Source organism: Zootoca vivipara, chromosome 12 (genome assembly GCF_963506605.1).
Source record: "Zootoca vivipara chromosome 12, rZooViv1.1, whole genome shotgun sequence".
Taxonomy (NCBI): Eukaryota; Metazoa; Chordata; class Lepidosauria; order Squamata; family Lacertidae; genus Zootoca; species Zootoca vivipara.
Window position 1 is genome coordinate 55,223,365 of NC_083287.1, and position 14,566 is coordinate 55,237,930.

Genomic DNA, 14,566 nt, shown 5'->3' on the forward strand with positions numbered 1-14,566 from the left:
TTGTGGTCTCTTCCAACTCTATGATTCTATGACTTGGGGAAGCACGTCTTTGCTTGAGACTGTCCTGCCGTATGATGCCCGAAATCTTCCCGACTCAGTGCATGTGGAAGGAATTGAGACATCGCTCCCGGAGGGTGTCATTTGCCCACGATTCTCTTCCAAATACAGCGGTACCTTGGTACTCAAACTTTGAACCCAAACCCTGCAAACCTGGAAATAAGTTTTCCGGTTTGCGAACTTTTTTCGGAGGCCGAACGTTCTCCGATTTGAGTGCCACGCTTTCAATTTGAGTGTTACGCTGAGGTCTGTCTGTTTTTTGCTCTGTATTTTGCATTTTTGTTTTTGCAGCTTTTTTTTTTGTATTGTTTTTGTGACTCTGTGGAACCCAGTTCAGCTACCGATGGATTGATTGTGTGACTGCAGTACACAGTGATACCTTGCAAGACGAGTGCCCTGCAACACGAATTTTTCGCAAGACGACTGCGTCTTGCGATCTGATGGTGACTTGCAAGACGAATTCGGTTTGCGAAAAATTCATCTTGCGAATCGCGGTTTCCCATTGGAATGCATTGGAATTTAATTAATGCGTTCCTATGGGCAAAAAAAAAGAACAATTTCAATGCATTCCTATGGGAAACTGTGATTCGCAAGACGAATTTTTTGCGAAACGAATTGACTCGCGGAACAAATTAAATTCGTCTTGCAAGGCACCACTGCGTTGTTTATTGCTTTCATTTTATGGATCAGTGATCTCGTTAGATAGTAAAATTCATGTCAAATTGCTGCTTTAGGGGTTGCTTTTAAAAGTCTGGAAACGGATGAATCCATTTTGCACCACTTTCTTGGTTTTGGAACGCTTTGGTTTTGGAACGGACTTCCGGAACGGATTGAATTTGAGAACCAAGGTACCACTGTAGCAGTATGCTTGGCACACAAGCTTGGCAGACCTTCATCCTGGCATTCTCACCTACCTTACAGGGTTGTTGTGAACATCACTGAAGTATTGTATGTGAACTTTAAACCGGCAGTATTCTATGTTGACAAGGAGCTAAGTGGCCTGTCCCCAAAGCAACTTTTCCCGGGTCTCTGCCCATCTGCCAGATTTAGAGAGAGCATGTGGCAAAAAGGTTTTGCTTCGGGTGGATGGACCTGAAATCAATGCTTTTTGAGCTATCCTTTGAGTCGTCAAGGGGGGGAAAGGCCAAATTCATTGGGTTTTTCTTTTCTCTTCTAAAAATGCTTTCTCATTTCCTGCTGTATATATTTCCTAAATAAGGAGATTTCCTGCATAGGTTGTTCTACCCAATAGAACCTGTTAGTTCACAGCGAAGTTGATCATTATGTCCGGGAGCGGGGTATACTTTTGGAGATCTTGGCAAAGGATATCAAGAGGCGCCCTTTCTGCTACAGTGCTTCTTTAATGGGTAACTTGGCTCACTGTGCTAGTCCAGGCGAAAGGCTCTGTAGTTGCTGGGCAGAGCAGTTTTATGCACAGCAGATCATATGTAAAGGAAATGTGCTTGTTTGTTTCTAGAGGAAGCAGCAGAGATGAGCAGGTTGTTGAGTCGGCTTGGTGATACCCAGCTGCATCTTGCAAACTGAAACTCTCCTTTTAAGAGTTAATAATAATAATAATAATTTTATATATACCCCGCCCTTCCCAGTCAAGACTCAGGGCGGCTAACAACAAAAATATCAACGCAAGTATAAAAGAAACAATTCAATTAAAATGCAGATTAATACAATGTTAAAATTCAACTTTAAAATTAAAAATCTACAAGTAAGATAAAACCATTATAAGATAAAACCTTAGGGGAGGGTAACCCCGGGGTCAGACTGCGTCAGTCCAAAGGCCAAACGGAACAGCCTTGTCTTGCAGGCCCTACAAAAAGATGACAGATCCCGCAGGGCCCTGGTCTCCTGAGACAGAGCGTTCCACCAGGTCGGGGCCAGTACTGAGAAGGCCCTGGTCCTGGTCCAGGAATTGTGCAGCCCCTGAGAATTTCAGCAAGTTGCAGGCTGTCCGCTATCAATTTTCAGTCACCGCGCTATTTCTATGCATGCATTCTTCAGTGACCAGGACTTTTGTCCTCCACAAACACACACCTCAGAGCCATAGGCACATTTGGCTCTCAGGCAATCGGAATCCCCGTCGGACATTCGGCTTCCAAAAATTGTTCGAAACCCGGAACTCTCACTTCTGGGTTTCGATCGTTCAGTAGCCGATCTGTTCGGGAGCCGAGGCATTCGAGATCCAAGGTACAACTCTGTACAAGAGGCCCTTCCCTGTTCCTTGTGGCTGGAATACGAGTTGGATCCTAAGCCGGTTGGTGGGCCAACATCCCACTCTGCAGCTGGAAGTACCACACATACGACAAGAACCCAGGTTATGAATGGCAAATTCAGAAATACGATGTTAAGCATCGTAGGAAAAGATGTACCGAACTCGGCAAAAGAAAGCTTCCTCTATGCGACAGCGGCGGCCAGGTTATTGGTAGCCAAGGGTTGGGAAAAACAGGAGACCCCTACAATAATTGAATGGCAGGGTAAAATGCAGGAGTTAGCAGAAATGGCGTATTTAACAAACTTTAAGAGACAAGTCAAAAGAGAAATTTATGGGAAATTGGGGAAGATATATATTATACGTGCAAACATATAGTAAAGGTTTGTTGTCTATGCAAGCATTTGAACGATCTTGGAGAATGGACTAACAGAATTTTTGTTTTAACCGAGATGCCCCAAGAGAAAGTAATGTATTAGATGTTGAATGTAGAAGATCTTATTGAGTTATGTACATCTGCGTTAAAATATTGATCATATATCAGGTACTGACAGGAAGTCCGGGGGGGGGGTAGGGGTAGGAGGGAGGGGAAAAGAAGGGGGGGATGAAAAGGGAGGGTTTTTCTTTTCTTTTTTTCTTTTTTAGATTTGTCTTTTGTAAAAATGAAGATTATTGTTGTTATGGAATATGATGTAAGTTTTCTTTGTGTTATGTTGTGTTTTGAAATAAATAAAATGTTTATTATAAAAAATATATATTCAGAAATACAACAGCGTAGCCGGCCGATATTCTCAGTCACCAATTTATAGACATATAACAAAATCATACACACAAGAATATGTAACATGCTCTAAATGCAAACCTGGCAGACCTCCATCTTGGTATTGGTGGTAGCATCCTGTTCTCCAATGCCCTTTTGGAGAGGAGCGCCCTTGCCGTAGCTGCCATGCCAATGTGCTTGCCCAAAGTCTGCAGGCTTGGGCAAAACGGTTGAGTCTCTGTAGAGCAGATAACGACACAATAAAATTTGGAATAGTAAAAATCATTGCATATTTATTCGGAGTCCAATGAAAGCTACTTAGTTTAATTAATTAGTAGGGTGGAGAAAGTTGACCCAGTGACACCAGCTTTTCAAAGTCTGATAGTATTTGTATCTCCAGTGCCGCCGCCCCCTACTTTGTAGCACCCCTTGCCTTACCTCTTAGTGTCCCCACCCAAATAATCCCACCACTATGGCCCATTCTGACAATCACTGAAATAGAAACTGCTTTGCCAGACAAACCATCGATTTGACTCTGTATATGGCAAATCGCATGTGCGCACAAATGCTTATCAGATTCCCCCTTTTGGGCTGGGTCTTCCGTTCCTCACAATTTCGCCTTGCCTCTTGTCTCTGCTATTTCACCCCACCTGTCGTAGACTGGCTGGATGGTGAGGAATGGTGGGGGCACCAGATGGGGAACTCCCCGGGGAAGGAGGCTCAGAGCCAGGGGTTTGGTGGTGGGAGGACAATGAGTCTCGGAGGGAGGAGAAGGAATCTGAATAGGCATCAGGGTTTAGTGAGCAGGGAGATTCTATGGCAGAGAGCAGTCCAGAATCAGAGGCAGAAGAGTTCAGGGAGCCTCCCCCTCCTGCTGCCTGCCCTTGGTCTCCCCAGACCCAGAGGGGAATGAGGAGAGTGGTAAAGGACCCCTGGACGGTTTAGTCCAGTCAAAGGCAACTATGGGGTTGCGTGCTCACCTCGCTTTCAGGCCGAGGGAGCCGGCGTTTGTCCACAGACAGCTTTCCAGGTCAGGTGGCTAGCAGGACTAAACTGCTTCTGGCTCAACGGGCGACCGTGACGGAAACCAGAGCACACAGAAACACTGTTTACCTTCCCGCTGCAGTGGTACCTATTTATCTGGCGTGCTTTTGAACTAGGTTGGCAGGAGCTGGGACAGAGCAACGGGAGCTCACCCCGTTGCAGGGATTTGAACTGCCGACCTTCCAGTCGGCAAGCCCAAGAGGCTCAGTGGTTTAGAGCGCAGCGCCACCTGCGTCCTTTTTGAATGGAACAACGAGTCAAAAGGCTGAGGAGCCTTAGGCTTCTGGGGAGCCTTAGAGAGTGGTGGAAGGTGAGTTTGCTTGGGGGAAAAATCCTTCAGAGGAGGGGCAGTAAGGCAGGGAGCTTCAGTCCTTGCAAGTGACTCCTGGAGGCAAGATATACTAGGAAGAGTTGCTTTGATCACTAGGCCAGCTCGCTGTTCTGGTTTCTCTGAATGAACTTTGCTGACGCGTGTTTTGTATTGCTGACCTAGTCCTGACTCCTGACACCATCTGGATAAAGATCCAAACTTACTGTCTCTCCCTGGACTGCCGTGTCTGATGAAACGGCATGAATCGGAGCAAAGAGCAGCCCAAGGGCTTCCAGGAGCGTGCCTCTCCTGAACTTTGCTGCACCTTCTTGGTGCAAATCGAGGGCAGATGAGCCGGCGGAGAGCTTTTGAATCGACAACCCTTACTCCCCGTTGTTCCCCTGTCTTCTGAGCATCTTGCTCGTTTGCCTCAGGAGGAAATTGAATTTTGTGGCTGTCGCGAGCCTGCTGCTTCCCAGATTCTCCTCCCCTAGAGGGGTCCGGGGAGAACAATTTAATCTGCTTCTGAGATGAAAGAGATACCTTCCTTCCCCGCTGAGGAAGGAGCCTGGATGCTCGGTGGAGACGAGGCACAAGGTTATCTCTCACCTGCGGATTCTTGGACATAGAATGGATTCATCTCTGGCGCAGAGAAAAACAGATTGAATTGTCACGTGTGTGCATTTATAGAGGCCTTTTAAAAATCTGCCAATCATACAGCGAAGGTGTTAATTAGTCGATTGCTTCCATCAGTACTTATTAATGTCTTGGATCTGGTACAAATGAAGAGCTTGCTACCGTCGTGATTATTTATTATTATTATTATTATTATTATTAAAAAGTTACAATACATTTTCCATGAATATATCCCCTCGTGATTGTTGTTTTCTGCTGCTCCAGAGAAGCGGACACGGAGCAATGGATTCAAACTACAAGAAAGAAGATTCCACCTAAACATTAGAAAGAACTTCCTGACAGTAAGAGCTGTTCGGCAGTGGAATTTGCTACCAAGGAGTGTGGTGGAGTCTCCTTCTTTGGAGGTCTTTAAGCAGAGGCTTGACAGGCATATGTCAAGAATGCTTTGATGGTGTTTCCTGCTCGGCAGGGGGTTGGACTGGATGGCCCTTGTGGTCTCTTCCAACTCTACGATTCTATGATTCTGCTGATGAAACAATGGTTTTTATGCTCTAGTCCAGGTGTAGGCAACCTAAGGCCCGGGGGCCAGATCCGGCCCAATCGCCTTCTAAATTTGGCCCGCGGATGGTCCGGGAATCCGCGTGTTTTTACAGGAGTAGAATGTGTGCTTTTTATTTAAAATGCATCTCTGGGTTATTTGTGGGGCATAGGAATTCGTTAATCCCCCCCCCAAAAAAATATAGTCTGGCCCACCAATGCTAGGATTACCTAGGGGGGGGGCACGATTAGAGGCAAGGGGGCCGCAGATGCAAATGACTCTTTGACTTCAAAAAGCTTGGTATCACTGGATCAAGCCCGTCAGCCTTGTTTAATTAATTGAACTAAAGAGTTATAATTGGATTTTGAATAAAGGTGCAATCAGGAGTCAACTGCTCTGGATTTTATTGTGCTCTTGCCTTCCTTAGTGGGTCATGCAAACCGCAAAATTCCGAACGCTTTTTATAGGGGGCAATGAGAACCAAGGGGGCAGTGGCCCAAACCAAAGTTTGGGAAACGCCAGACATGCAGGCGGCAAGCGTTATATCTCGAGGGCTGTTACAGAGAAGATGGAGCGATCTTGTTTCCTCCTGCTCTGGAGGGTAGGACCGGAACCAATGTCTACAAGTTGCAAGAAAGCAGATTCCGACGAAACGTCAAGAAGAACCTTCTGACAGTAAGACCTATTTGACGGTGGAACTGTCTCCCTTGGGAGGCTGTAGACTCCCTTTCATTGGGGGGGGGAGTTAAGGAGAGGTTGGGTGGCCATCTGTCATGGTTTAATGAGTTTTAAACTGCTTTGAGAGTCTTCCTTTAAAATATAAAGCGGAATAATAATAATAATAAACCTTTAGGTGCCAGGCAAAAACGTTCCTTTTAAACCAGGCCTTTGGTTGACCTGATCAACATCCCATACCCTTTTAAAATGTGGCTCTTTTTTGGGGGGGGGGTATTATTGCGTTGGGACCGAGGTGGCGCTGTGGGCTAAACCACTGAGCCTAGGGCTTGCTGATCAGAAGGTCGGCGGTTCGAATCCCCGTGACGGGGTGAGCTCCCGTTGCTTGGTCCCAGCTCCTGCCAACCTAGCAGTTCGAAAGCACATCAAAATGCAAGTAGATAAATAGGAACCGCTATAGCGGGAAGGTAAACGGCGTTTCCGTGTGCTGCTCTGGTTCGCCAGAAGCGGCTTTGTCATGCTGGCCACATGACCTGGAAGCTATACGCCGGCTCCCTCGGCCAATAATGTGACATGAGCGCGCAACCCCAGAGTCGGTCACGACTGGACCTAATGGTCAGGGGTCCCTTTACCTTTACCTTTACCTTTATTATTGCGTTACTGCTTTTATTTTATATATAGTGGTACCTCTGGATGCGAACTGGATCCATTCTGGAGCCCCGTTAACATCCAAAGCAGTACACAACCTGAAGCGCCGAATCTGTGCATGCTCGCCGTGTGATTCGGTGCTTCTGCGCATGCGCGTGATGTAATTTGGCGCGTCTGCGCATGCGTGAATTGCCGAATCCGGAAGTAACCTGTTCCGGCACTTCCGGGTTCAGCACGCTCGTAATCCGTGATGTACGCAACCCGCAGCGAACATAACCGGGGGTATGACTGTACTGTGATCTTATGTGAACCGCCTTGAGACCTCCGGGTAAAGGGTGGCATATAAATTCTAATAATAATAAAATAATAATTAATAATAATAATCCCAACCAGTGGGGGGGGGAGAAGGGGCCTAGACATTCCGTTGTGCCGACCGCAGCCCAGGTTCAAGGTACCATTTGGCGATTAGCTTATGTATCTGAGTTCCTGACACTGGTTGTATGCATGATGCGTTCACAAACACAAACTCTGATCCCTAATCATAGAATCATAGAGTTGGAAGAGACCACAAGGGCCATCCAGTCCAACCCCCTGCCAAGCAGGAAACACCATCAAAGCATTCTTGGCAGATGGCTGTCAAGCCTCTGCTTAAAGACCTCCAAAGAAGGAGACTCCACCACACTCCTTGGTAGCCAATTCCACTGCCGAACAGCTCTTACTGTCAGGAAGTTCTTCCTAATGTTTAGGTGGGATCTTCTTTCTTGAAGTTTGAATCCATTGCTCTGTGTCTGCTTCTCTGGAGCAGCAGAAAACAACCTTTCTTCCTCCTCCATATGACATCCTTTTATACATTTGAACATGGCTATCAAATCACCCCTCAACCTTCTAATAGTGGGCACAAGAGTGGTAATATTGGGAGGGGGAATCTGAGAGAAGAACGTGGAGATATTTGTCAGACTCAGCTGCGGTGTGGTGTCTCCCCCTCCCTTAAAAAACAAAAAACGTGGCCTTTCCTGGAGCCAATCCTCTTCTCTTTCCCTGTTGCCAGAATATTAAATCAGGTTAATAAATCTCCCCAGCCCAGGAGCAACCAAACAGGCTTTGCAAGGGACGGGAAAAGGTTGATCAGATGCTACTGAGAGCAGGAAATGCAAGGAGGCGTGTGTGTTGCTTGATGACGGGGGGGGGGTGCACCCGCCTGCCCTCCCTCCCTGTTCCCTGCTAGGACTTGTCAGGGCAGGAGGGCTTGCGCCCAGATCTTAGAGGAAGGCATTTTACGCATTTCACGCAGGTTTAAATCCCCTTCCTTTCTGCTTGCTCCGAGAGCTTAAGGGGGAGAGAAGGGCGTAATGTTCGGGTTCGGGCACCTCTCCAAAAATCCCACAGGTGTAATTGGGGCCTGGCCATGTGGCTGTGCCTGAACATGCATTTCCGACGGTTGCGCATGCTCGGCCCGTTCGCGGCGCAGCCCTCAACCCCACCCCGTCTCCTGGGAAGGGAGAGAGGCGATGAGCCGGTTAAGGTGGCCTCTTCCGAGCTGCTGTGGCCAAGGATGAGAGGATGGACTCGGGCGGCATCGATGCGGGGCGCGCGGTAAGGAGCGGCCTGAACTTTCTGGGTCAAATTTCCCTGCGTTTCTCGTGGGTGGGGGGCAGATGTTTGGTTTGGGCCAGGCTGAGGATGCTCTCAAGCAGATGCTCCTAATGAAATGAAGGGGTGCGCTAAGTTTTATTATAGACTCGTCGGATAAGAGGCAACTGTTTGGGGCTGTGCTATCCTGTGACGGAAGCTGGTCAAAAGAGGATGGAAGCAGTGCTATTTTCCTAGATGAATATGTTCTCTGAGAATGGCAATGGCACCCACCTGAAAGGTGGTATAGGGAGGCAAACTGGGACCAAACTGCAGAGAGGTGGCACACTTTCTAAGACCGGGACTGGCGCAGGTTGGGTTCTCGTGGAAGGTTTCATAGAACCGTAGAGTTGGAAGCGACCCTGGGGGGGGGTCATCTAGTCCAACCCCCTGCAGGGCAGGAACATTTTGCCCAAAGTGGGGCTCGAACCCACAACCCTGAGATTAAGAGTCTCGTCCTCTGCCAACAGAGCTCTCCCAGGACTTATATAGGGTCTCCCAGCCAATCACAGGGGCTGGGATGTCCGCATGCCAGTTGGGAGTCCGAACAGCCCCTAAGCCAGTCAGCATTTCCCTCTTCAAAGGAGAAGCTTTTCAAATCTCCTTAAAGGACTCTCTCCAAGAATGATAACAGCGGTCATTTTTTGGGGTATACACTGTTAACTTGACTACGTCTCTCTGTTTCGTTCCTTTGTTTCCCCTCTGTTTTCTGTATTCCTCTACTCCAGGGGTGGCCAACTTCCAAAAGCCTGCAATCTACTCACAGAGTTAAAAAATCTACCCCCTTTTTTGGGGTTCAGGTCAAAGTTGTTGAGCTTCTTTAGGGAGGAGGAAAGTGACGTTGAGCTTTTTTAGGGAGGAAAGCCCCGTTTTTTAGGGGTACAGGGCAAAGATGTTGAGGTTTTTTTAGGGGAGCCAAAGTTTTTTAGCTTCTTTGGGGGGAGCTGGTGATCTGCCACAGACATCCAGTGATCTACTGGTAGATCACGATCTACCTGTTGGACATCCCTGCTCTACTCCATTTCCTGCAGGGATAGCCAACTCCCAAGAGACTGTGATCTACTCCCAGTATAAAAAAACTGGTAGTGATCTACCCAATGTCATTGGAGGGAGGAGAAGCGTGCGTGGGGTGGGTGGATTGCCCAGAATTATTGAGCTTTTTGGGGGAGGATTGCACAGTTTTCTAGCTTTCCCCCCATAACTTTTTCTACACTATAAGGATCCCATGATCTACCAGGATCAGCTGGGGATCCACCAATAGATCACCATCTACTGGTTACACATCCAGTAGTGGGATGTCTTTATGGCTGTTTTGGTGGTGGTTGTTGTGTCTCCTAGATTGAAAATGTTTAACATTTACGTCATGAAAAGCAAAACGAAACAGGAGCGCTAGGAAGCGTCTCACAATGCAGGTTGTGGTGCCCAACATTTTTTGGGGGTGTGTGTGTGTGTGTGCTGGCATGCGCGTGTGACATCACGCAGCAGGATGAGGCCCAGCAGGGCCTGCCTTGGCCGTGGGAAGACCCAAAGGGGCCTGCTGCGGCCACAGGTACGCCCGGCGGGCTCTGCCGCAGAATATTGAGGCTGCCTGCGAAAATTTGGAGGGGCTCAGTTCCTCGCCCACCCCCAGATATCGCCCCTGCACAACTGTTAAACCAGGAATGGGGGACTTCAGATGCCTTTGGACTGCACCTTCCATCAATACCTTGGCCGTGATTGGATGGGGCTGATTCAGGAACTGGAGTCCAACCGGAGTTCAAAATTCCCCAGGCGCATTTTGCGACTGGCACAGGTCCGACTGCTTTTGTCGTTGTGCTGCGTAAATTACGTTATTAATGCTGTACACCGGCCCGAGGTTCTTCGGATAAAGGAGAGCGTATGAATCGAATGAATGAACCAGAATAGAGCCTCTCGCCTAGGGAAGCGTTTGGGATCGCCCTTCCTGATTATCCGCGTGCGTTTCTCAGATGTTGCACATTTGCTGCGGGCGTTTAACTGAAGTTAAGGCAGCTTCCCATAAAGAAAGCCGGTGTCCTTCCTTCGTGCAATTGCATGAATTGGGTTTCTACTCTCGCAAGGGGAAGGCAGGCCTGTAGATCAGTAGGTTGAGCATCTGCTTTGTGTGCAGAAGGTCTCCGGTTCGATTCCTGACATCTCCGGATAAGGCAGGGAGGGATGCCTGCCTGAATCTTATTTATTTTATTTTATTTTATTTTGTATGCTGCCCTTCATCTGAAGATGACAGTACTGCAATCACAATCACAGATTGCAAAGTAAGAACACTAAAATATGTGACGAAACAAACAGAAGCGCGAGCTGATTCCAGTCCTTGTAGACCAGTGATGGGCAACCTTTTGAACTTGGTGCGTCAAAATTCGCCAAAAAAACCGAGCATAACTCGGGTGGTGTGTCACTGTTAAAAAAAAAAAGTTTAAAAAGGGGGGGAATTATTACAGTTATTTTAAATGCAGTGGCATTGACAGTGGCGGTATTGGCAGTGGTTTCAGCGGCGAGGTTGGGACCTTCCTTCTCCTCCCTCTCCGTGGCGCCAGTGCGCCTCGAGGTAGGTTGTCTCAGGCCTTCGGACCCCTTAGCTTCGGCGGCTCCCCTGATGTTGGCACGAGGGCGGTGGCAATCCTTCTGAAATTCTCCCTTCCAACGATCCACTTCCTTTTTTCCTTTTTTTCAAATTTTTATTCAATTTTCCAAATAATCAAACAAAACAAAAACAAAAAAATGTTTTTAAATACAATTCATCTTATATTCACCCATCTCATTTCATTTCGCTTTGCCGAGCTATGACTTTCCTCCCTCCCGTCATTCGGCTTTATTTCTCACAGTTCCTTTTTACCCACATTTTAAACTAGTTCGTAGGATTTATTTCAGTCCTGCAAGTGTCTTTAAACTTCTACAGTTCTTCTCCGTATAGTCAATGAATTTACTCCATTCCCTTTGGTACTTTGTCTCTCCCTGGTCACGGATCCCGCAGGTCAACTTTGCTAACTCTGCATATTCAATCATTTTCGTCTGCCACTCCTCAATCGTCGGTATCTCTTGTAGTTTCCATTTTGGGGCTAATAAAGTCCTTGCTGCGGTTGTAGCATACATAAATAGTCTCTGGTCTCTTTTTGCTATTTCCTCTCCTATTAGTCCTAATAGAAAAGCTTCTGGTTTTGGGGGGGAAAGGTATACCTAAACATCTTTTTCAAATCATTGTACAGTATATCATTTCCCAAAATCTTTTAACTTTTCCGCATGTCCACCACATATGATAAAATTCACCATCTTTACAGTCATACCTCGGGTTGCGAACACCTTGGGTTACGAACAACCCGGGTTACGAACTTCGCAAACCTGGAAGTATTTTCGCCGCGTGTGCAAAACGGCGGTTCGGGCACTTTTCGGGTTACGAACTTTTCGGGTTACGAACTGCGACCCGGAACGGATCGCGTTCGTAACCCGAGGTACCACTGTATCTTTACATTTCCAGCATAGTTTACTCATACCTACAAAGTTCGTGTGGGAGAAATAAGGGACCGGACCGGAAGTAGCAGACCGGAAGTAGCGCTGCCGCCATTTTGGAACTGGGCGGAGCATGCTCAGAAGCGACTTTTGATGCTGCTTTGCCCAGTTCCAAAATGGCCGCCGCGCCAGAAGTCCCACTGCAGCCATTTTGGAACTGGGCAGAGCCGCATCAAAAGTCACTTCTGAGCATGCTCTGCCCAGTTCCAAAATGGCCGCCGCGCCAGAATAAAAGGGGGGGGGAAACAAAAAAAATAATCCGTTTTTTCAGCTGAGAACAGCTAGAAAAATGGGGGTTTCCCGGGGAATACGGGAGACTTGGCAGCTATGAGTTTACTACCCGTTCTATACATTTTAGCTAGTTTTACTAGTGTTAGGTACCATCTATACATCATCTCTCTCTCTCTAGGACAGGGACTCTCAAATTTGTATAATTTGGACCTCCTTCTGAAATTCTCCCTTCCAACGATCCACTTCCAAAGTGAAGCGCAGAGGCATATTTGCAGCCGGTCATGAATACACGCTGGCTGCCTCGGCTGCAGTGTGCAAACATTTTGGCTGTGATTACTGATCCCATCCTGGCACCCGTAGGAAAGGGAACTGAGAACAGATACTTCTGAGCCCCTCCTAAAACCGCACACAGAAATGGAACCGGGCAGAAGAAGCATCTCTTCTTCTTCACTTGGGCTGGGATAACAGGGGTCTGCTTCTCGCCATCCCTCCCACCTGGTGCTTAGTGTTAGAAATTAGCCAGGAGCCAGGCGTGTTTTGCGACCACATAGAGATCTCTGGGTGCCAGATTGCCGACTGACATCTCCACCTGGCTGGTCCCTCCAGCATTCTTAAGCAGGTCAGCAGAAGAGCTCATTTATTGCATTTATACCTGAAGGAGCGTCTCCACCCCCATCATTGTACCCGGACACTGAGATCCAGCGCCGAGGGCCTTCTGGCGGTTCCCTCGCTACGAGAAGCCAAGTTACAGGGAACCAGGCAGTGGGCCTTCTCGGTAGTGGGACCCACCCTGTGGAATGCCCTCCCACCAGAGGTCAAAGAGAACAACAATTACCAGACCTTTAGAAGGCATCTCAAGGCAGCCCTGTTTAGGGAAGCTTTTAATGTTTGATGGATTTCTGTATTTTAATATTTTGTTGGAAGCCGCCCAGAGTGGCTGGGGGAACCTGGCCAGATAGGTGGGGTATAAATATTATTATTATTATTATTATTATTATTATTATTATTATTATTTATTATTATAGCCCACCTTATCCTCGCAGGGGTCAGCAAACGTTTTCAGCAGGGGGCCGGTCCACTGTCCCTCAGACCTTGTCAGGGGCCTGACTATATTTGGGGGGGGGGGGAATAAGGAACGGATTCCTGTGCCGCACAAATAAAAGCACACATTCTATTCATGTAAAAACACCAGGCAGGCCCAAATAAACCAGAGATGCATTTTAAATGAAAGGACACATTCTACTCATGTAAAAACACACTGATTCCCGGACCATTCGTGGGCCGGATTTAGAAGGTGTGATTGGGCCGGATCCGGCCCCCGGGCTTTAGTTTGCCTACTCATGCTCCAAGGAGTATGTGGTTCACCCTCCCCCCTCAGAAAGATTAAGAGGCTGCGACTGACTCCAAGGTCACCCAGGGAGATTCAGGACTGAGTGGGGATTTGAACCCTGTTCTCCCAGGTCCTAGTCTGACACACTAACCACTACACCCCACTGTCTTCATAGAGTCCTTCTGCTATGGGGCAGCTCTATAAATTAAGCAGGTAAATGAATAAAAGGAAGGCCAAATGTCCCTTAGAGAAGGACCTGAAATATTTTCCTCGAAGCTTGACTTTGTTTTTTCCCCCCTGGATTGTTGTGTTTGCTGTTTTCATGTGCTGTGAGTTTTTAAAAATACAAAACGGTATAGAAATGGAGTGAACTGAAAAGAAAAGAAAAATACAGTCGTGCCTTGGGAGTCGAACGGAATCCGTTCCGGAAGTCCGTCCGACTTTCAAAACGTTCGAAAACCAAATCGCGGCTTCTGATTGGCTTGCAGGAAGCTCCTGCAGGCCAATCAGAAGCCATGGAAGCCCCACTGGACGTCCAAAAGGACGTTCTTGGCAAACTGGAATTATCCCTTCCGGGTTTGTGGCGTTCGGGAGCCAAAATGTCCAAGTTCCAGGACGTTCGGCAACCAAGGTACGACTGTAATAGCAATAAATGCCATTGCGGGGGGGGGGGAACGGAGCCTGGGCGTCCCGTTTTGGCAGGTGCCATTTGGCAATTAGCTTATCCTATCTGAGTTTCTAACACAGAAGTTGCGCATATCTAGAGAATGCGAGTTTTATTCTCTGCTAGAAGCTTGGCTGGAAACTTACACCCACCCACGGCCCCTTATGATCTTGTCCCACCCCCTTCTAGGTGTTCCAATGCTCACACAGAATCATAGAATCATAGAGTTGGAAGAGACCACAAGGGCCATCCAGTCCAACCCCCTGCCAAGCAGGAAATACCATCAAAGCATTCTTGA

General features: G+C 47.6%; 1 protein-coding gene across 4 annotated transcripts in view; it reads left to right on the forward strand.

Annotated features, from left to right (window-relative positions):
• The window catches only part of NBEAL2 (neurobeachin like 2), a 185,580-nt gene that overhangs the window by 35,460 nt on the left and 135,554 nt on the right, over nt 1–14,566 (forward strand). Inside the window, exon 1 of one of the 4 annotated variants that reach the window (XM_060281004.1) lies at nt 7,616–8,485. The exons of the other annotated variants lie outside the window; for them this stretch is intronic. Coding sequence (XP_060136987.1) covers nt 8,453–8,485 — 33 coding nt within the window. The 5' untranslated portion in view covers nt 7,616–8,452. Of the gene's footprint in view, nt 1–7,615; nt 8,486–14,566 lie in introns of those variants that run through there. 4 annotated transcript variants of the gene reach the window in all.